This window comes from Doryrhamphus excisus, chromosome 6 (assembly GCF_030265055.1).
Source record: "Doryrhamphus excisus isolate RoL2022-K1 chromosome 6, RoL_Dexc_1.0, whole genome shotgun sequence".
In the NCBI taxonomy this organism is placed as follows: domain Eukaryota; kingdom Metazoa; phylum Chordata; class Actinopteri; order Syngnathiformes; family Syngnathidae; genus Doryrhamphus; species Doryrhamphus excisus.
This window is the reverse complement of record NC_080471.1, coordinates 21,044,952-21,068,769: the sequence shown is the minus strand read 5'-3', so window position 1 is coordinate 21,068,769 and position 23,818 is coordinate 21,044,952. Positions and strand designations below refer to the sequence as shown.

At 43.6% G+C, this 23,818-nt stretch overlaps 1 protein-coding gene and 1 long non-coding RNA gene across 6 annotated transcripts in view; one reads left to right on the top strand and one right to left on the bottom strand.

The window, feature by feature from the left end:
• LOC131131711 (uncharacterized) overlaps positions 1–17,405 on the top strand; it is a 225,899-nt gene extending 208,494 nt beyond the window's left edge. For all 5 annotated transcript variants that reach the window (XM_058076659.1, XM_058076655.1, XM_058076657.1 and 2 more), the window contains one exon: positions 3,698–17,405. In XM_058076659.1, coding sequence (XP_057932642.1) covers positions 3,887–14,395 — 10,509 coding nt within the window. In that variant the 5' untranslated portion in view covers positions 3,698–3,886 and the 3' untranslated portion in view covers positions 14,396–17,405. The remainder of the gene's footprint in view (positions 1–3,697) is intronic.
• Positions 17,406–18,933: 1,528 nt separating this feature from the next.
• LOC131131713 (uncharacterized) lies at positions 18,934–21,973 on the bottom strand. The gene is made up of 3 exons (XR_009130239.1): positions 21,827–21,973; positions 21,665–21,743; positions 18,934–19,056 (listed from the first exon to the last, which is right to left on the bottom strand). It is a non-coding gene; the product is annotated as an uncharacterized LOC131131713 (long non-coding RNA).
• Positions 21,974–23,818: the final 1,845 nt, after the last annotated feature.

Below are 23,818 nucleotides of genomic sequence, written 5' to 3'. Positions count from 1 at the left end.
TGGTGACCCATGGTGTCATCTTACAAAGAACACCAAACTCATCACACAGCAACTTAACACTTAAAAGGTAGCTAAGAAATATACAAGGACTATTCATTCATTCATTTTCTACCGCTTTTCCTCACGAGGGTCGCGGGGGGTGCTGGAGCCTATCCCAGCTGTCTGAGAGAGATGTTGGTGTATCTGAAGCAGCTCCCTGGATTATAAGTATCAGTCATAAATCCTTAAAATAATCGACTGTAGAGACATGAACCGGCAACCAATACTCAATATAACCGTCTGATCCATGGTGTCATCTTACAAAGAACACCAAACTCATCACACAGCAACTTAACACTTAAAAGGTAGCTAAGAAATATACAAGGACCATTCATTCATTCGTTTTCTACCGCTTTTCCTCACAAGGGTCACAGGGGTGCTGGAGCCTATCCCAGCTGTCTTCAGGCGAGAGGCGGGGTACACCCCGGACTGGTGGCCAGCCAATCACAGGGCACATATAGACAAACAACCATTCACACTCACATTCATACCTATGGACAATTTGGATTCGCCAATTAACCTAGCATGTTTTTGGAATGTGGGAGGAAACCGGAGTCCTCGGTGAAAACCCACACATCCACGAGGAGAACATGCAAACTCCACACAGAGATAGCCGAGGGTGGAATTGAACCCTGGTCTCCTAGCTGTGAGGTTATCCTGGCTAACCACTTAACCGACGTGCAGCCAGGAAGTTAACCAGTTAGTCTCAAATTTATTTCTTCTAAACCTAAAGAAACTTACCACTTCCACACAGAATGGGAGGATGTCTGTTTTTCAATGTTTTTCATGTCCGACATGTCAAAGCTATGTTAATGTAATCTAATACTGCCAGCGATCATTTATTAATGAATTAATTTATGAAAATCCACAATATTGTTATTTGTGAATTATTAACTTACTCGTACAGAGATGGCCGAGGGTGGAATCGAACCATGGTCTCCTAGCTGTGAGGTCTGCGCGCTAACCACTCAAACACTGTGCAGTCTGGATTGTTATTTGTGAATTATTAACTTACTCGTACAGAGATGGCCGAGGGTGGAATCGAACTATGGTCTCCTAGCTGTGAGGTCTGCGTGCTAACCACTCAAACACCGTGCAGTCTGGATTGTTATTTGTGAATTATTAACTTACTCGTACAGAGATGGCCGAGGGTGGAATCGAACCATGGTCTCCTAGCTGTGAGGTCTGTTCGCTAACCACTCGACCACCGTGCAGCCCGGATTATTTGTGAATTATAAACTTGTTGTACTGGTATGGCACTTTTTTCATAAATATATTGTTTATTTTCATATTTTTTTGTAAAATACATGCAGTGACATCACAGTAAAATATGTTCATTACAAAAGATGGGACCTGATATTATTGTGAGGAAAGGGCTTCTGCCAATATCGGTATCAGGAATGGAGTACTATACAATATTGGTATTGGATATCGGTCATAAAACCAATATGGAGCATCTCTAATATGATGGTGAGTTTTCTTGAAGGAGAGAATTATTGAACCGCACGGCTTTAGGGAAGTGTACTCTGAGAAATAAATGACGTTTCTTTGTCGACTGACAGCTGATGCATTGGTGCGACTTTCTTCATACTGGTCTTTTTGTTGCTGCAGGCATTCATCCTCAGGCCCGAGGCTAGGCAAATACAATTGGGGCTATGATATATGAGGGTGACTGTTGACTCTGAGGAGATGGATCAAGCGCTGCCTGGTGCAGATGCTGGCAGGAGCCTTTCATACCAGTTTCCCTAACCTGTGGCAGACGCAGATGCAGACACTCTGGCTTTCAGAGTATGCGGAGCTGGAGAGAAGATGTGATTTTTCACAACCAGGCCTAAAACCCAGCCGGGTCTCAGCCTCAGGCCTCCCTCCTCATCTGCTAAATACCTCTTAGAGGTTTACCAAAGGCTGAGACGCGGAAACACACTCTCAGGATTGAGTCACTTTAAAGTCTACGCCGGTATATGTCTGATTTCTATTTCTCTTTAACCTGCTGCATTCAATGACAATTGTGCATTGGGAAACTAACTGAACTATCAAGGAACTATTCCTGTCATTGAATATACGTCACTAAAAGTCCATATGTGTGGAAATATTGGGGTAATAACTATAAAAGCAATCCTCACTCGCTAAATGTACTGCAAATAAGGCCAGTAAGGATAATTCATAATGCTGCCTACAGAGAACATACTAACTCCTTATTTCTAAAATCACAAATACTTAAACTTGCTCATATAGTTCATCTTCAAACAGCTAAAATAATGTATAAGGCTAAAAATAAAAATTAAAATTAAAATTAAAATTAAAATTAAAATTAAAATTAAAATTAAAATTAAAATTAAAATTAAAATTAAAATTAAAATTAAAATTAAAATTGCTTTCAGAAAATTAAAAGTTTAAATTAAAATTGAAAAGATAAAGTCTTGAACCATTCATGATTAAAATTAAAATTAAAATTGCTTTCAGAAAATTAAAAATTAAAATTAAAATAAAAAAAAAATTAAATTATTTTAGGAAAGCAGGAAGTGAACAAATGTAACAGTTACAGATTGTAAAAGTACCAGATGGAGGGGTCTTCCTACTCCTTTTGGACATGTGGAACTGTGAACTGATTATGTGATGCATTCAATTGTAATCTGAATGCATCACATCTAAATAAAACCATTACCATTACCATATAACGTCTTGGTACTATTGAACTATGACTAAAGGTGAGCCAGTAGCAAGGTTCCGTAGGCTTTATCCTGATGTCCACCTTGCAGTTTGATTCACCTGACAGCAAAGTGACCTTAAAATGTCCATACAATATATTTTTCTATTACTTGCCGGAGTTAAACCCAAAACCTCATAAATAATGGTTGTCCCTTCAGTTGCTTCAGGATGTCATCGGCATGGAAAGCAGAAAAGTAGGTCAGATTGAAGTTCTCGAGAAATGACTTTTTGGTGCTAAACCATAGCTTTCATCTGGTCTGACCTCAAAAAGAAGGAGCAGCAAAGTGGTGGCCAAAGTAAACGGAGACCTGAGAAGCAGTGTCTGGGATGCCTGAGGAAAAGCAACACTCGTCACTGTGCCCAATGCTAAATGTCTAACGACTGACCCACTAATTTGTGATATTCTTCCATGATCTAAGCATAAACACTATAATATTGTGTCTCAGTACGAAAGGAGTCTGTGAATCATTTACCGACTGTCATCCTTTTGGAGACGCGCAATGTATCTTTGTCGGGCTCTACTGCCGTTTGCCTCATAGTTTAGAAACGGTGATAGAATGATTCATGATAGGACTTCAGCATGTGATATATATGTAATTTGTTTATGTTTTGTTCCGATTAAGAAATTTTAGGGAGAGTTAAACTCTGACAATGTGAATTTGGCAATATTTGAACTGTGTGTACTTGGACCTTGAATGCATCATTGTAACATGATGCAATAGTGCTCTCTGCTGGTTGAAATGAGGAGGAAAAAGTGCAAAACATTAATTCCAAAACATGCTAAATGTTGTTTCCTACTTTAAATACTAGATAATAACCTAATAACTAGCTAATAACATTACTGGCTTCTTTCTATTTGGGTTTTGACCTTCAGGGGTCGCTACAGCAAATGAATCTCCTTTATTCTAATGACCTTGACTTACCATCTGATTTTCTGTGTTTCCTTCAGGTCGGATTCGGTGGTATGCCAGATTATCAATCCGCAATGACAATCAAGAGATGAGCCTGCAACAAGCAGCCCTGTCCTTCTGTTTCCTGCCGCCGGACGTTTGCTGATTAATGCAATCCAGAAGACGATGCCTCAGTCACCCGGACAACTCTTCTGAAAAGCAGACCTTCGCAGCACTCGCAGTGCACCATGGCAGGAGAGACTCAGCGAATGCAGGCTGTCAAAGAGCTGGGCGCTGAGTCCAAACTGCAGGATGAGGGGACAGCGGTGGAACGACAGCAGAGAGACAAAACCACAAAGGAGTCTTCCGAGCACTTTTCAAGCGCAGACGCTGATGCCAGAGCCGGCAGCAGAGGGCCCAAGCTTGACAAAATAAAGAAGGAGCGAGGTGGCACACACCAACGTGAGGCTGTAATTCGGCCACAACAGACGGGCAAGATTGACTTCAGATCATTACAGAACAAATCAAAGTTTTCCACCGATAGAACTTGGTCCAGCGGCAAAGGGAGTCCCCAATCACCGAGTGGAAAGGGGCGCGGCAGAGACAAAAGCAAACGCTCTGGGAAGTCGGATCATCGTGGCGACCCGCAGCATCTGTACAGTCTCAGCATTACGAACCCTCGCTCAAACCTCAACATCGGGATCGCTTACCCACAGCAGAAGGTTTCACCAGCAACAAAACTGGACACCGGTCGTAGCCTGGTCTCGGGCGGTTACAGATTCCACACTCCCAGCGTACCGGAGAGAGAGGTTGACGTACAGCAAGAAGAGTTGAACTACGGCCGCTGTTTCCAGGAGGCCTCCTCAAATCTTACCTCTCCAAGCTATACCTCACAGACACTGGGATCTTCAAGTGGGACGGCGTCCCACCAGCATCTTCCCCTGTCACAGAAACAGCAGCCTGCCACAATGGAGAACAGCAACGCACAATCAGGCGGTCAGCTGATATTGACCGATTTTCAGCTGAATGCCTCGAATGCATGGCAGTCTCCTGAGAGAACTTTTAACGGTGCTAACTACGCCTCATCGCAAAAATCCACTGCTCATACCGAAACGGGCAAGACGAACACCATCGTGCCTGCTTCATTTCAATACGGATACCATTTTCTGGAAGAGTCAACTTCTGATTCTTTTTCTTGTGAACAGAACCCGCAATCCCAAGACTTTACAGACTCGTCCCTCAGTTCTGTTCACGGGACTCAGAATTCATTTTCCTTTTTGCCGATCGAAGGGCCAACTGTTGCTCAAAAGAGCACAAAGTTCAATACTGACCAGAAACCGGAGTCCAGAAACTCTTATCCTCACACCCAGCAGTCGCAGTTTATTCAGGGGGCGGCTTCCATTCAGTGTCCGAGGAATCTGAGTGAGGACTCGGCCAGCAGTGACAGCTCCACCGCTTCCATGTCTCAGCAGTCAGATCATGGGAAGTCTGCCCTGCCGGAAAGCACAGACAATGTCGGACAGGTCGATGGTAAAGATTCAGCCGTCACCGCAGGCATTAAAAGGAACTGTCAGCCGAAGGACACGACTGTCAACCAAAGAACACACATCCAATCGAGTGTGCATCACACAAGAAATATTTCACACACTCAAGGCACACAAATGCACTTTCTTAGCAAAACAAACAATTCCACGATCAATCACGTTCAGGCAGGTTCGGTGCAATTTGATAAAAACATCAATCATAAGGTTTTAAATGGGTTAACGCATTCCTGGGAGGGGCCTGGTAAGACATTTTTACCGGTGGCGCAAAACACAATCCAGTACAGCGACGTGACGGACAAGTTTCAGTTCCAGCACCAGTCGGCATCGGACAAAAGGATACATTTATCGAAAGACAACAGAGTGCTGTGGCAGCCGATTCGATCGGCGACTTCCAACCAAAATCAGTTATCCCGACAGATCAGTAATCAAAAACTGTCTTACGTCGTTGCGCCTTCAGAGTGGCAGGATGATTGCAAATCGCATAAAAATAGTTCGCTGAAAAATACCGCTTCGTTTCCAAACAACAGAACTAGCGACGGTTTTTGTAACCAAAGACAGGAGTCGGTCAAACAGGTCTCCACGTTCAAAGTCGAGATGAGCCATGCGCAACTATGCGAGTCCAAAAATAAGGCTATCTATTTCGGTCTCAACCAGTCTATACCAGTTTCATCTTCCAGAAGCTACAGCTATCCGCCATTACAAGTTCCACCCATGGGTCTTATGATGGTTTCACCCTACGAATCGCCTTTACCGTCCCCATCTCATACCCCTGCGTCCAGTAGTACTTGTTCCTCGCTTTCCCCGGCATCCACCAGTCCGGTCAACAGCACATCTGAGGATAGTCAAATGTCAAAATCAGGACCCCCGGTTACTTTTTATCAACAGCCAACCCAGTCCAAAACCCAGTTACCACCCGATCACCTCAACAATCACTCTCATCAGTTTCATGCTGAAGCTCAGAGAAACCTTCCGTACGCACCGGATCGAGACAAAGACAACATGATGAGCTACCTTCAGAGCAACACTCACCCAAAGACGATGGACGGGAGCAAAGCTTACATGGACAGTTTTGGGATGGAGCATCATCAGCCACCTCCGCCTTATTCCGCACATCAGCTGTTTGCCACTTCATTAGCTAACGCTAACCTCGACCAGTTAGACGTGCTTCTGACTTGTAAGCAGTGTGATCAGAACTTCAATAACGTCGCTTCGTTTCTCGGACACAAGCAATACTGCACACAGGCGACTGTTCCAAAGATAGAAGACAACAGGAAGTTCCACACCGAACCAACAAAAGCATCTGCGTCAAATGTTTCTATGACAAAATGCCCTTCGGACCTTCATCTTTCTTTGTTGGGTCTCAACAAGAACGGAGAACTTTTGTCAGATAGTGACACAAAAGCCGACTGCAGGGACGATCCGATGAAACTTAACCTGTTCTCCGGTTCTGGGAACCTCCCCGTGCCGCTCCCTGAGCTGGAAATGGAGGATGCGAAGTTGGACAGCTTAATTACGGAAGCTCTGAATGGACTTGGTTATCAGTCGGACAACGCAGAGATAGACAGTAGTTTCATTGATGCGTTTGTTGATGACGACCTCAACACCGTTAAAGCGACCAACAAACAGTGTCTGAAAACGAAAGAATCGGTCTTATTTGAGAACAAAGCAGTCGGTGACGGCGGGTCTTCCACGCAGGAGAAGTATTTTTACAACTCCAATCGTGACAGCCCGAAGAGAAATAAGCCGTACAGCGACAATAAATTTGAGAAAACACCTCTGAATTTTGAGCACGATAAGAAAACAAACATGAAAAAAGAGACATCTACTAAAAATCCCAAAACTGCCTCCAGGGAAAAGATGAGGGAACAAGAAAGCAAAGCGAAGGAGGCGAGAAAAGTGTGCAAGAGTGAAGATGAAAGTACAGGAGCTCAGAGATTTCTCTTATCCAGCAAGTTCTCCGAGCGCTGTGCTGTTAAAAGCTTCCAGGACAATCCGGCACCCATCCAGACCTCCACATCTCCGACCTCAAGGACGACGGTGAAAGAAAGCAAACGAAGAAGCACCGGCGGCGGAACTTGGAGCAAAGAACTTATACATAAAATAGTTCAACAAAAAAACAAGCTCCATAAACTTCACGTTAAAGGTAGCAAAAACCTTCAGTTTTCCTTGGTCATGGAACGACTGACTCCGACTGTGCAGAATCCAGCATTCGGAGAATACGACTACGTCTCGGATACGGATGACGAATGCGAACCTGTTAAGATCGCGAGCCAAGGACGACTCAACCAAAGCGGTCGTTGCAAATACACGTACACCAAAGAGTGCAAATGGCGAGCCAGAAGCGAGAGGGACCAAGCAGCATGGAGACACGAATCGAAAGAATGTTTCGAGGTGAAAAAAAGCGAAGAGATTTCTCTTTCGCCTGAAAAAAACAATTCCCAACGACACAAACGGAAAGGGAGCAGATCGTCGACAAGCAGCGAGCTCAGCGCATCCTTGAGCGTTTCAAGCGACAGCACTGAGCGTATGGAATCGGACTGTGAGAAAAAGTCGGACGTTAAAAAAAAAGAAACCCCGCAGAAGTCATGCAAGGACACCGGCACGCTAGCGTTGACGTTCACAAAATCGGCGAAGAAATGTAATCCATACAAAGCCAATATCTTCGATAACAAACATGACGCGGACAATCCGACAAAGTCAATACCAAATACAGAAACGGTTGATCCAATTCCGTCGGCGGCGGTGACCGCCTTTGAAAAAAAATCAAAAGAACGCAAAGAAAATACCGCCGCTTTGTGTCACGACGCGCTCGAAAGCACGGACAATCTATGCCACAAAGAACACGAACACAACAAGCCATTACAGTTTCATTCACACTCCCTCAACAGCAACAAAGAAACCGATTCCGATACTGACAAAGACACAAAGGTGAAAAGAAGACTCCATTCTACGCAGTCGGAATTATCGGAAAAGACAGAATTTAAAGAACAGAGCAACAACGTCTCTTTGGCGAAAGAAGCTATTACTTTAGTCGCAGATTCTGCTCCTCTTTGCGCCGGTTTGATGCATCATGAAGTGTGTCTTTCGCCGAATCAAAGCCAAGTTCCATTGATACAAAAAGACACACTCCACCTTATGCCCTACTCTTTGGACCAGGACCAAGGACTCATGAAGTCTCCTCTTACATTCGACACGTCGTCAATGTTTGGGGACCTTGCGGCGTTCGACAGCGGCCTCTACTCGGATATGCCGAAAGAAGGTTTCCATTCATTAGAGAACCCCATTGACAAAAAGGAAGAGTTTGTTTCCACGTTTTCTCCTTTTTTGGAACAAAGAGACTGGAACCTTATCGTGAGTCCGGTGCTACCAGATGATATTTCTCACTACAAAAGCAATTTTGATAAACCAAATGAAAAGAAATCAGACTACAACGATGTGCCTTTGTCTTTACCGGAAAAAATAATCGAGTACAACGCAAATCTGAACAGCTGCGCCTCGGAGGATGAATTAGAAATCAAGCGAATCGTCAATGAGCTCGAAAGCCAGCTGCAGACGACAAAAATGGAGGCTCCTCTCAGACGAGACGACTCGAAGCAGCTGCAAATGAGCAAGTTCTCACCTTTACGGTTGAGCGAAGAATCGGAGAGCGATACCATTGATGCTGCTGCTGCGGTGACTTCAGAACCTTTCGATGAACCGCAACTTCCGTGGAACAGTCCGTTCCGGTTCGACCTTGTGGATAGACACCATAGTCCACACAGTGAAGCCGCGGCGCTTGAGAATTACACCGAAACGGAGGTTGATGCTTCGAATACGATAATCCCGATCTCAGAGCTCCACAATGACAAAAGGAAACAAAAACAAGAACAGTCTGAATACACGGAAAACCTCATGAAAAGTCTGGAAGTCATGTCTGATTCCCTATTCAAAAACGAAACCATTATATCAGAACACAGGGAACCAAATGTCAACTCCGTCTCAAGTCCGCAACAAGAAAGCGAATGCGAAGCCGGCGATCCAGCTGAGAGCGAGAATCACGATGAAAAGAAGGCAATTACCAGGAAACAGAATATATCTTCACCTTCAAATATCAAGGAGCAGAAGAACAATATTGAATTCGTTCTGAAAGACTCACAGTCGTCTCTCCCTCACAGTTCGAACCGCGCCATTGATGCACACCAGCGGATTTCATCAGAGCCAAGCGAGGTCCCGGAAAACGATATTAACAAGACTGAAATGGAATTCATTTCAGATGGGCGTGTACCTGAAGCGAGTAAGCTGATTGAATCTTCTCATTGCTCACATTTAATGGATGAAGACAAAACTGTGAACGCGTTGCCGAAAAACTGCGACGGTTCTCCGCATTTGACAGATAATTACGAGGAAGCAAACGCAAATATTAACGACCGATCTTTGTGCAATTCAAAACAATCCGCTGATCGTCAATTGGATCTGAAAGATATGGATTTATTGAAATGTGAGCAGTACGAAAGTACCACCAAGAACACACATTTAGTTACTCCGAAACCTGACTTATTAGCGGATATCGTTTCCGTAGACAAACCCTGCAGCCCAAATCTAACCGAAAACGATGCAGAAACTACCAGGAAACGCTTAACCTATCAAGACAACCAATCAATAGGACAAAACAGTCTACTGGTCCTGACCCACATGGACGACATCAATGACATTGATGCAAAACATTACCCCTGTAAAACTCCTCAACTGAACGACTCATTTAAAACTGAACCGAATCTCACTTTTAATACCATTCATAAAGAAGAGGATATTTTAAATGTTCACGACATTAGAGAAGATCTTCCTGTGGATTTTATGGCAAGTCACCAGAATTCACCATGCAGAGATCAAGTGGAGGGAAGTCAGTGTAGTTTCCTACACACTTATTCACCAGCTCTTTTAGCAAGACAATCGGAAACGGATAAAGAAGAAAGCACACAACAAAGTAAATATGACCAAAGATCACCTGATACCAAGTCGGAATATCAACAAGACGACTGTAATGAAACCATGAACACAGACGCGGAAATGGAGTATTCATTGATTAGCCCACCGCATTTGGAACTACCCGGTTCTGACACCAACTTACACACTCCGATTCCTGCGTCCTGCACAGCGGAACCAGTGACGCTATCAGAAAACCTCGACAAAAACGATCAATCATACGATTTTAAGCTAAGTCCTCTGAACAACAAAAGCAACTCGGATGAACCTCCTGAACTGACACAGTATGACTACATACCGATTTGCAATACCGTGGACGTACCGGACGGTCTAAAGTACACGTGTTTTTCATCATTCAGCACCAATTCCTCTGCTGATACCGTAAGCGACGATATAACGGTTACGCCCGATGATGATAACGCTATCAAGCTGCCTATGCTTCGAAAAGTCGAATCATGCTCATTTGCACTGACGGACATTTCAACCTGTTTGCCGCCCGTTCTCTGTGAAAGTAGACCAGCGACGGATCCTGGAGAGGGTTTGAAAACAGTACCATCAAAAACAGGTCAGAGTAACCCTCAACGGGGGAAAGTACTTTGTGAAATCTGCTTCATGTGTTTCAGAACTGTGCCAGGTTTAAAGAGACATAAAGCTATGAAACATGCGGTCAGAAATGAAAAACCGATTGGCCCACATAACACGACGGCGTGCCATCAGGGGACGCCGCTTATTTGTGAAGCATCAGAAGAAAAAGAGAAAGAACATAAAGATGATTCACAGCCCTGCCGGACCGAAATAGATGAGATGACGGAGACAAATTGCACCCTAATATCCAAAGCATCAGAGACTGAGTCACACTCGGAGGAAATGGCGGAGGATGAAATCTGCAATGAAAAGTCTGTGCTGCTAACCAAAACAAAAAAGAACAACAAAGCTCGAAAGAACAAAAATAACGAGGAAAACTCAAAAATTGAGCCATTCTCAGATGAGCTTTTGAATATATTAAAAACAGACCTCCTTCAAGCTATAACGCCCGATTTTAAACGCAACGCCTTGCAAGAAGAAGACCAGCCTGAAAAACACGGAGCTGAAACACTCTCCGAAATTCCAATCGGAGAAACCGGTGTTCCCAGTGAAAATACAGGATTTACAAATACCGATGACATCATATACGCAGATCTGACTCAGGAAAGTGAAGGACAAAATGTGGAAAAAACGACATCCATGGAGATAACCGAGAGTTCATGTAGTGTGGAAGTGGTTCATGAACCCGAACACTCAGAAAAAAGCCTTGCCCAAGAGATGTTGGTCAAGTGTGAGCTCAACGGCATCTCTTCAGACGAGCAACATCCTTTGTCCCCGCCTCCTCCGGATCTGAAATCTTTACTTGACGACGACGCCATTTTTTCGCAGTTATTCCCCAGAGATGACGACGCAAAAAGGAAAAAATGCCCGAGGGTGTACGGCAAAAAAAACAAAAAACTGAAACTTTCATCTGATTCCGATGTCGCTCCGGATTCAGGATCCGACCCTTCTTTTTCACACCATAAAAAGTTCCACAAATCGTTTAATAACCCCTGTGAATACGCAACTATATCCATTGATGATGCAATCATGTTGAACATGTGCCATAACGGCGCATTGAAGGTCCCGGATGTCAAGTCCGATGCTAAACCGGAGACCCAAGAACTGACCCCTAACTCTTTGAATCCGTTTCATAGCACCGTTGATAAAACTTCCATTCAATGGAATGACTTTAATGAGGAGCAGATAGTGACCTCTGACCCTGTCACCTGTAGACCAGATACGCCAAACCCACCTCAAGGTGAGGTCTACACAACGGACCAGAACGCCACAGACGGTGGACACGACGGCATCGACATTCAAAACATCAACACCACGTTTCAGCTCCCTGAGATTCAGTTCCTCGACTCCAACAAAGAAGTCTCAGTGGTTCCTCCTCCGACTACGACGACTACTACCGCCGACGTGGAAAACAAGGATAATGAAAAGTCTAAAAAACTTCCGGATCGTCGAGGCCGAAAACGACAAGAAGGTGGACTCAAGGTCAAAGATAAGCAGTACAAGTGCAAAGTGTGCTTCACGTGGTTCCTCACTCTCGGCGAACTCAACTTTCACAAGCTGTCCCACAACCCATCTCCACCTCCGACCTGCTACATGTGCGTCCAGCGTAAGTTCAGCTCCAGGGAGCAGTTGAGAGACCATCTGTGGGAGAAGCATGCCAAGAACAAAACCGGGATTTGGACTTGCGGAATGTGCTTGAAGGAGATCTCCGATGTGTGGATGTATAATGAGCATTTACGAGAACACGCCACTCAGTTCGCCCGAAGGGGTCAATCTCAGGGTTCCATGTTGGGCATTCCGGGCTGCTTCATGCAGGAGACGGCCGTTAAGAACTTCATCACCTCCATTATGCAGCACCGACCCAGCAAAGCCAACAGAGAGTCCACCAAATCCACTAAAGAACATGATGGCACTTCGGGAGATCGGAAAACCTTGGATGAAGCTGAGCGAAAACTCAAACCGAAAAGCATCAAGAACGGCAAGAACACGCTGACCCCACTTGAGGTCCTCCATAAAACAGAATCCCCAAAAAATGTGGAGATGCATCCAAACTGCAAGGACCCGTCCAGAGACTGTCACCACTGCGGGAAACGGTTCCCGAAACCGTTTAAACTTCAACGCCATTTAGTGGTCCACAATTTGGAGAAAATTTTCCTATGTCATAAATGTCCGGTCTCGTATCAGGAGGTCCAGGATCTCAAGGAACATCTCAAGAGAGAACACGCCGAGGCGGGCGAAATGGAGTCCAAACACACGACCCTCTACACCTGCGAGCTCTGCGCCGACGTCATGCATGTCATTAAAAAATCTTTCATCTGCAGCACCTGCAACTACACCTTCTCCAAGAAGGAGCAATTCGATCGTCACATGGAAAAACACCTCTCCGGCGGGAATAAAATCTTCAAATTCCGAGGCGTTCACAGACCTGTTAAAACGCCCAAAGACGATGAATGCGATTCGCCTGCAAGTAAAAAAAGAAGAATTCTCTCCGACAGTCTTCAGGAGAATAGCACCGATAGCGGAATCGCCAGCGTGGGGTCGCTGCACCTCAACCAAAATTCCGAAACGCAGCCCGCTAAAGTGTCCACGTTAGATGACGCCACGCAGACGTCCACTTGCAACTACCGCAATAACATCAACGACACAAATGTCAAAACCGAGGACATCGCCGAAGATTACACGGTTCTGATTGTCGACATGGAGAAATGCGTTTCTATGACCTCGAGTGACTCAGCTGAACCCAAGGAAGAGGAAATCGAACGAACACCGACGGTTAATCTCGACACAGAATCGACACCGGAACCGTGTGACGTGAAAGAAGAGAACGAGTCGGTGTGCATTCGAACCGAGACCACCCATTGGCCGACATCTCAGAACAACGGTACCGAAATGGAGGCGACAACAATACCCGATACTGACACAGGAAAACCGAATCCACTTCCGCCCATGAACGACTCTTTGAAGTCACCACAAACAAAACCTGAGTTACAATCGGTTACAACCGGCACGGAACAGAAACCCACCCCGGTCAGAGCATGTGAAACCAGAATCAATCCAGAATCGATCCACTCTAACACCTCAGCTTCAAACGACGATAAAGAACCCCAGAAACCACCGAAGAAGAAAAAAGACGTTAAATCCCCGCCCAATATGCAAAGAGCTTCCTTCCCAACCCAGGAGAATTTTGACTCTCATACCAAAAAGAAGTATCACCCGGGGAAGTGCTTCAATCCTTCTCCGCAAAGAAAACCCGAGATCCAGAACAACGATTACGCGGTTCTGGCGTCAGTACGTGATGACGCAATCGGTAACAAACTCGTACCCAAGTGCAAGGCATCAACATTGGGGTTGCAGTTAAAAAGAAGTCTTCTCGATAGCTGTACGCCAAAGAAAACCGATATGATGGTCGCCCCTCTGAACAGGGACTACAAAACCAAAAAGGGACACATGGGTAGAACTCTTCACGCCTCTATTTCTAAAGTGTCCTCAGTTCCCATGAGCAATTCCTTGAACAAGTCCAGACCAAGGCAAGGGGTGAGGTCAGTCGAGAGCCACTCCTTTAGAACAGCAGAGTCCCAAAACCACCTCCTCAGCCAGCTGTTTGGCCAGAAACTGACCAGTTTTAAGATCCCTTTAAGGAAGGACGCTTCGGAATCGATTAACTGATCGTAAACGTCGGGACCTGTGAATGAAAGACTTTTTATATTTCACAGTTTTGTTTTTTTTTAAGTTTTTATACTTAATTCATGATAGTGAATGAGATTGCACAGCTCTTTTCTGTGAAATGTTATCTTAAATACTTACATAGTCACTTTATGGTTTTTTTTTGTACATGTGCTTTTTTTCACATAAATGTGAGGATAAATAGCAAATATGAATTTTGGTTCCAAAATTAATATACTAGTCGAATTTTTTTTTTTAATTTTTTTTTTTTAATATCTGTTCCAGAGATTATATTTCAAATATCTATCGAAAAGAAAAAGAATACTTGAAAATACAGTTGAATGCCATATTTTTGAAGAATTGCATCTTCATTTTGCATTCATAACTTTGGCTTATCAGTGCGAGGATTTTTTTTTTTTTTCCAAAGGATCAAATAATTATTGTAATTATTGACATGGACTCTTATCTTTGTACATGCTATCAATATATTATTGTCATTATCATATTTTTAACTGCACTGCATTGACATTCATTATAATAACCTTAACATACATGGTGCTACATTTGTGTTTTTTTTTGTTTTTTTTTTTATTGTAATGTGAATGCCAATGTCCTCAGAAGGGAACATGAGACCCCCCCCCCACCCACCCTCCGTAGCAGTTCCGGCACGTCGTGTGTTTACTGGTTCTCTGTCGTTTTATTCAAGATACTGTGTAAACCATCAAAGGGCTCCATCTGTAGGCCGGTCCCAAGACACCATTAAGGAAAGATTCCATTGTATAAACTCAGGTGCATACAAAGGGCATCGCCGTCCTTAGACCTGTATATTCGGAGTTCTTCCCATGCACTGATAATATCTCTTGACTTACATACATCTCGCATACATACACACCACAACCACATCTGTGTCTGCGACATCAAACTGTTTCATACTGAAGAGTATTTACTTTACAACAACAAAAAAAACGGTGCTTTATCTTGTTTATACTGTATGTATCGTCATTTGTATTATATTGTAGGTAGATTATTGTCTGGTGTGTAATGCTTTAATATCAAATTTTTATTTTAATAATGTGCAAAAAAGAATGACCAAGAAAAAGGGAAGTGCAGTCAGTGCCTTGTGCGAGCTGTAAAGTGGATCACTAAGTGCCTGTTTTATAGTTGTTATTAAAGATCTGTATCGATCTCTCCTGGCTCTTTTTTTTTTTTTTCTTCCGTTGTACATGGAAAAAAAACGTGCATCCCTGCAGATGTAGCTGTCAAACATCAACCATGAAGAGTGTCGGGGAGGCTAAAACAGAAACAAAGATGAACGGTCGCAAATGTAGCTTTACTACAGGGAAACACACGTTTTATACAAGTATATGTTCTTTTGTAGACTTCGCTTGTGTTGTCCTCTCGCCGTGTGTAAAGTGGCTTCTGTTCCTACATGAGTATTTGTCAGCATCACATAGGAATAAAAAGCCATAGTACACACAGGCGTACACTGAAGGGAACGGGAAGGGAACTCATGCAGCCACTGAATGAAGGAACCTTTGAAAAAGGGGGGGTGCAAGGGAGAGAAAGACAAAAAAAATTGAAGTTCATTCAGTAGTAGTCGTAGTATACAACTTTATCCAACATTCATTTATTTTGGAATGAATCAAACTATGGAATGGATTGAGTAAGACCCTCAAACAATGCACAACGATGAGCCAATTCAAGAAACAATACAAGCAGTTGATGTTTGCTAAATACAAGGATGAAGAGTCTTGAACCAGTCATGATGTGCTATATATATCACTATATTGACACTTACTATGGTACCCATTATGTCATTGGATGCTCATATCACCTCCTACTTCGGTATGTGACAAAAAATTAAAAAAAAACTATATTAGGAAAGCAGGAAGTGAACAAATGTAACAGTTACTGATTGTAAAAGTACCAGATGGAGGGGTAGGATTTAATAAGCTTTGCTTCTTCCTACTCCTTTTGGACATGTGGAACTGTGAACTGATTATGTGATGCATTCAATTGTAATCTGATGCATGTTCAAATGAAATAAAACCATTACCATTACCACTTATACCTCAAGCTCATCCGATTGGGTATCTGGCCAAAAACGTGCATGTTGGCTAAGCTGGAGATTCTAAATAATGTGAATGTGTGGTCAAATCGAAATCGAAAATTTATTGAACTCTGAGTATAACGAGCGTGAGAGAAAGATCCATCCACTCATTGATTTCAGTAGATCATGCTTGATTTTTTTTAGCTGTGATCAAATAACACCAATCCTAAATAAGATAGTTGATAACATGGAAAAAACGGAAAAAAAAAATATTAACCATAGAAATAATTTCAGTTATATTATCACGTTACGTTACCATCCATCCACTTTCTATGCCGCTTTTCCTCACTAGAGCCTCTGGGGTATGCTGGAGCCTATCCCAGCTGTCGGGGTACACCCTAGACTGGTCGCCAGCCAATCACAGGGCACATATAAACAAACAAGCATTCACACTCACATTCATACCTATGGACAATTTGGAGTAATTAGCAGCATAGAAGATGGATCGGAGCAGGAGGGGATAGAAAAGAAAAAAAAAGAAAACATTAATTCATTCATTCATTTTCTACCGCTTATCCTCACAAGGATAAGGGGGTGCTGGAGCCTATCCCAGCTGTTTTTGGGCGAGAGGCAGGGTACCAGCCAATCACAGGGCACATATAGACAAACAAGCATTCACACTCACATTCATACCTATGGACAATTTGGAGTAATAAGTAGCATAGAAGATGGAGCAGGAGGGGATAGAAAAGAAAAAAAAGAAAACAGTGCGGGGATATACGAAGTGAGATGACAACAACAATTTGGAGTCACCAATTAAGCTAACATTATACATTGTGTAAAAACAAAGTAATGTAATTTATCCTGATGAATTGGTGATGAAAAATGAGACATTAAAGACGTTAAATGCAGGGACAGACCCTCCTCTGTTCCTACCTCGTCCCTTTGGAGCTCACTTCCACCACACAGCTGTTAGACTGCGGACCACCTTCAAGACTAACTTAAAACCCCGCCCCTTCCGCATTGCTTTTAACTGATAACGCCGTCAAACTTTGATATGATATGATATAATACATCACACTTATTATTTATTATTATTAAATGGGGGCTGCAAGGCGGACGTGTGGTTAGCGCGCAGACCTCACAGCTAGGAGACCAGGGTTCAATTCCACACTCAGCCATCTCTGTGTGGAGTTTGCATGTTCTCCCCGTGCATGCGTGGGTTTACTCCGATTACTCCGGTTTCCTCCCACATTCCAAAAACATGCTAGGTTAATTAGCGACTCCAAATTGTCCATAGGTATGAATGTGAGTGTGAATGGTTGTTTGTCTATATGTGCCCTGTGATTGGCTGGCTGAAGACCAGTCCAAGGTGTACCCCGCCTCTTGCTCAAAGACAGCTGGGATAGGCTCCAGCACCCTCCATGACCCTCGTGAGGATAAGCGGTGGAAAATGAATGAATGAATTGCTAACTTTCTCGCTAGCGACCGTCTAAAGTCCCTGCAGTATAATATTTGCAATGTGGCGTAATCAGTGAATAAAAGGAGTGTTAAAGTGATTATAGGGGTGTTATTTCATATCTCCAGAGCTCTAATTTATATGATAAAAACTATATAGAAGGTCATAAACAGGTTTGCAGAAATTCATTTAACGCAACCATGTGAGTGTGAATGGTTGTTTGTCTATATGTGCCCTGTGATTGGCTGGTGACCAGTCCAGGGTGTACCCCGCCTCTTGCTCGAAGACAGCTGGGATAGGCTCCAGCACCCCCTTGCGACTCTCGTGAGGAAAAGAAAATGAATGAATGAATTATTATTAAATGGGCAGGATTTGTCATGCATTTTATTGGGATAAAAATACCCAAAAATATATTAATTAATTAATTAATTATATTAATTAATTTCCACAGCATACAGTCAGCTAAGGCATCAGTTATTTCTCCGTATTTGATGCGATGCCGCACCCTGCCGGGAATTTTTCCCATCTTCCGGTCAGCAGCAGCTGTGTGTTAAACAAGTGAGATCCGTGTATATATTTTGTTCAAGTTCAATTGAGTAGGAGCCTACCCCCCCAACCCCCCCCCCAACACACACACACATACGCCCCGCTGTCAAGCATCCTTTTATCATGTGATCTATGAGGAAATTCTCCAGAGGCCCAGCCATGCAGGAGCATGACAGGAACGCTTTGCACTTTGAAGTGGAGCGACATTATCAGGAAGTATGGTCTTGAAATAGCATCTCTTCTCTCTCTCTCTCTCCCCCCCCGCCCCAACCGCCCCCCCACTCACTCCATTTGTGAGGCACCTTCCTTGTCTCTCCTCATCTGACGACGCTCTCTTTCCTCCAGTCTGCTGACAGCCTCTCTTATTCTTCTCCCTCATCCAGCTTCTCTCTTTCTCTAAAAGAGCCGGTCATTGCTTGTGTGTGTGTGTGTGTCACCCCCCCTCACCCCCCACACACACACTCTTATTTCCATCTCACCTCTCACCTTCTCCGATGCTTTCTCCGCAGCCTTGCTTGTGGAGCACGTTCGGCGTCTCTCTCGGGGAGTTTGTGAGATGAGGCTGGTCAGCGGTAATGACGCCGGGGCTGAGGGTCATTCAGGTGGCCTCTGTTGGGGATGTGTGGGAGATGGATGGAAAGAATAAGTGGCGGGGGGGGGGCACACACACACACACAGACTGTATTGTAATGAAGATCCATTGGGATGCCATGTTAAAAAAAAACAGCAGAGGTGTGTGAATAATTCAATCTAAACACCCCCCCCTTGGTGAGAACAAAGATGCAATCTTTGAAATCAAGACATCACACCGATCCTGACAGCCGTCACATATATAGACACATATATCCACTTCCTGTTTCTCTTTCTTGCTCTCTCTATCTCAAGACGACGCCACCTGACGCAGGAGTTTAAGGAAGTAGGCCGTTACAAGCATGAAACGGAATCACTAAACAAACCAGAAGCTAAAAATAAACCCAGCACGGGTAAAATAGGATAATACGGAAGAAGAAAACATGAAAGTCAATTCAAGCACACTTTTAATTAGCGGCCTCTCAGCAGGAAGTCACGGCCCCAAAGAGACAATGGAGCTTTTATCCACTCAACCATTTGTCACTTTACTTTTAGTCCGATGTGAGAGAAAGAGATGAGACTTTGAGATGAACCTGTTTGATTCCTTCCCACCTTAGGGAAATTGATGAAGCCGCTACACGGTTCTTTTACTCCGACTACAATGACACCTTCAACACCTTGTCGGGACGCAGCGCCCAATGAGTCATCGCGGAAAAAGAAAAAGGTCATTACTTCATAAGCCTTCATGAAGGAAGGCGGTACACAGCACTGTTCAAAGCTGCGGCTGCGGCTAAATCAGCGGTTCTCAACTGGTGGGTTGGGACCCAAAAGTGTGTTGACGATCCGTTCTGGGTCTCAGAAAATTGATTCAAACAATATACAGTATGGCTGCACGGTGGATGAGTGGTAAGCGTGCCGGCCACACAGCTAGGAGACCCGAGTTCGATTCCACCCTTGGCTATCTCTATGTGGAGTTTGCATGGTTTTTTTCCGGGTACTCCGGTTTCTTCCCACATTCCAAAAACATGCTAGGTTAATTAGCGACTCCAAATTGTCCATAGGTATGAATGTGAGTGTGAATGGTTGTTTGTCTATATGTGCCCTGTGATTGGCTGGCCACCAGTCCAGGGTGTACCCCGCCTAGATAGGCTCCAGCAACCCCCTTCGTGAGGATAAACCGTAGAAAATGAATGAATGAATAAATAAATATTGAGTGGGCTGCACGGTGGAAAAGTGGTTAGCGCGTAAGACCTTACAGCTTGGAGACCAGGGTTCAATTCCTCGGCCATCTCTGTGTGGAGTTTGCATGATCTCCCCATGCATGTTACGTTAATTGGCGACTCCAAATTGTCCATGAATGTATGAATGTGAGTGTGAATGGTTGTTTGAAAATGAAAAAAGTCATAACAATTTATATTGATATTTGTTGATTTTTTTTTCAATAAAAGTATGTTATTCTCTTAATGAGCAACCTGTATTAATAGCGCCTCACCAGCCGCTTATCCTCACGAGGGTCACGGGGGTGCTGGAGCCTATCGCAGCTGTCTTCAGGCAAGAGGCGGGGTACACCCTGGACTGGTCGCCAGCCAATCACAGGGCACATATAGACAAACAACCATTCACACTCACATTCATACCTATGGACAATTTGGAGTCGCTAATTAACCTAGCATGTTTTTTTTTTGGAATGTGGGAGGAAACCGGAGTACCCGGAGAAAACCCACGCATGCACGGGGGAGAACATGCAAAGTCCACTTTGGGTTGGGATTGAACTCAGGTCTCCTAGCTGTGAGGTCTGTGCGCTAACCACTCGACCGCCGTGCAGCCCTAAATAAAAACATGAAGTATATTATTAGCCAGAATAAGACTAATAGCCCTGGTTGTAGGAACGTGTCGGATCCATTTTCTATGCCGCTTATCGGAGCTGTCTGGAATGAGTCGGAATGTGACTCTGATCATGTTAAAAAACAGTTAATTTTCCTTGGTATTTGTATTAATTTCATTTTCCCCCATGAATAGGGATTCATGTAAGTGATAAGTAATGAAATTAAAATATTTTCAAAGACTAATCAATAACTGCTAAGAAATAATTAGAATTTATAGTGCAACTCTGAAGGAGAGTAAATTCACAAATGTAAAAAAAAAAGATTTTTCTTGTCAAATCATATGAAGCTTAATCTGTTTTAATATTAGATGCATGTACATATATGAGGATATTTAATCTGAGGCAGCTCCATAGTGAAAGCCACCATAGAGGTGACATTTTTTTGTGCTTCTCTATCGACCTGACACTGGAATCATGCATATTATTTATAAAATATCCACATATGAAATATGTATCGTTGTATAAATCGCACCTGTTGGCTTGCCCTCATTCTTATATGAAATACTGAAATACCACAAAATTGATGATGTCATTACGTCCTCAAGTGTGACTGTGAAGTTCAGGACAAGACACAAAAGACTCCGATGCAAAGACTCACACTGCACCTTTTCTGGCAATGTCACCGCCTGTTGAATGTGACCTCACAGTCCACAATGTGTGTGTGTGTGTAAGTGTGTGTTAGTGAGCCTGTGTGTCTTTGAACCATCGCACTTGAGTCTGCACTGAGCGAATAATGGCAGATGTTCCAGGATGATGACTCACCATGCATGTCACCTGTCTGACCAGCGGCATCCCAGAGGGCATTGCTTCTCTTCTGTGCTCCTCTTCCCCGTGAGCCTAACTAATAATAATAACAACACACATATAACACAAAAAAAAATAAAGCAACGCACACAAAATAAATGCATCACATGACATACATACCTGCAGCTCTTCACTTCATTCAGAAGACCTTCTTCTCCTCTGTGGTGTCCTCTGGTTGTCTGGCACACACTCATATGTCTGCTACGGCGCCCGCCAGCCTGAGCGGGAGAGAGAGTCTTCATCCTATCGAATTGGGGACTGGGGCTCAGCTGCAGAGACTGACATCATCTCTTTCAGAGAGGAGGTTTTCCCCACCCGCTATCTGCACCCTCTCTCTCTTTCTCTATTTCTCACTCTCCCCATCTCTCTCTCTCTCTCTCTCTTTCACCCTAACTCACTCTGTATAGTAGCATTCTCTTATCTCTCATATTTTGACTTCTTATGTCCTCCATTACCTTTTGAGTGATGTCAAAGCGTGTCATGGAAGCTCAACGCGGTAACAAGTGTTAAATCAGGACTTTTCACAGCCCCCCCACCCCCTGCTGTTGTGCTTTAGTCAGCTGCGTGGACCTGTCACCATTAAAGAAGAGATGTGTCTCCATGAGGTCTTGTCTTTTAGTGCTTTTATTAATAGATGTGGCTGCCGGCAAGTAAAATCAAGAGTGAAGCGTAAATGGGCAGCCGGCTTTTAACTTCCCGATTCCTTTAGATCAGCCCGAATGAAAGCGGGAGAGAGAGAGAGAGAGGAGCCGAGCAGCAGGAGTCTCCTCCGTGATTGGGAGGAGATGGATGCCTGCTGTTGGTGCTTGAGGTGGAAGGTGATGTGGGTGCTGCTGTCCGTGGTGCTGATTGCCACAGAAGGAGACATCATCAAGGACACGGGTGACCTTAAAGACCTCTGTAAAATAGCTGCAACACAATGAGAAGGTGGGGGGGCATGAAGAAAACTACATGCATGGGAATACACACACACACACACATACACACACACCTCCTGTGTCTCCCACATGCATTTCTCTGTGTCTTCACTCATTTAGGTTTACATTAATCACTGCAGAGTAACAGTGGCAGGTGAGATTAAAATAGATTAGCTCTATTAAAGGGATGCACCCCCCCCCCCACACACACACACACAAATACAGACACACAGAATGTATTCAAATACATCTAAATGTGAGCACACGCGCACACAAACACACACTCAAGGGATGGAAGGAGTTGTTTATGCTGCAGTGTGTGTGTGTGTGTGTGTGTGTTACTGCGTTTTGTCCACTCACACCGTGGACTCCTCTTTGTTGTCCTAACTCTCTCCTCAAGAGGTAGCTTTTAGAATCTCGCCTCCTTGTTTCCATAGTGACACCCCCCCAACCCCCACTACCCACCCCACCCCCCACCCCCCTCCCTTTGTGAGCCAGTTCACGAGTGTAAAGAGACACGGCGTGTGCATGCGTGCGTACACGAGTGTGTATGTGACAGAGGTTAAAAGGGGGATGGATCATAATTCGATATTTTTAGCATTTTTAGATCATTCAAAATACATGTTGTTGTTTTTTTTTTAATTGGGATATTTTAATTAAGCCCCAGTCTTCCTTTGCCACAGTTAGAATCGTTTTTTTCAAGATAGATTAATAAATTAGTGCTGATTTGTGGTTGAATACAACCTATTCTTAGTTTAAAAAAAATAATAATATAATAACAATAATACATTTTATTTGTATAGCGTTTTTCAAAATACTCAAAGACGCTTTACAGAAAAAATGGAGTTGAATAAAAGCAAGTTAACAAAGTAATATATGATATTTTGCATATATATGCATATTTTACAGAGTAAAATATTGTTTAATGTTTAATCAAATGTAATGTATTTTTGGCCAAAATGAAGTGTTTTCAAGTATAAAAATGGCTACATTAAATATAACACATTCAGAAAACACATTGAGACAGGTGGAGATGTAATATTCTACACTTGTTACTGTGTCAGTTACGTTACAGTAGCCACCACAAGATGATGTCTCAGAAGTTAATAATAAATGTCCCAATGTGATATTATGTCTTATTTCCTCTTATTATGTCTACTAAATTGGGTTACACGAGTCTAAAAGTGACCATGGG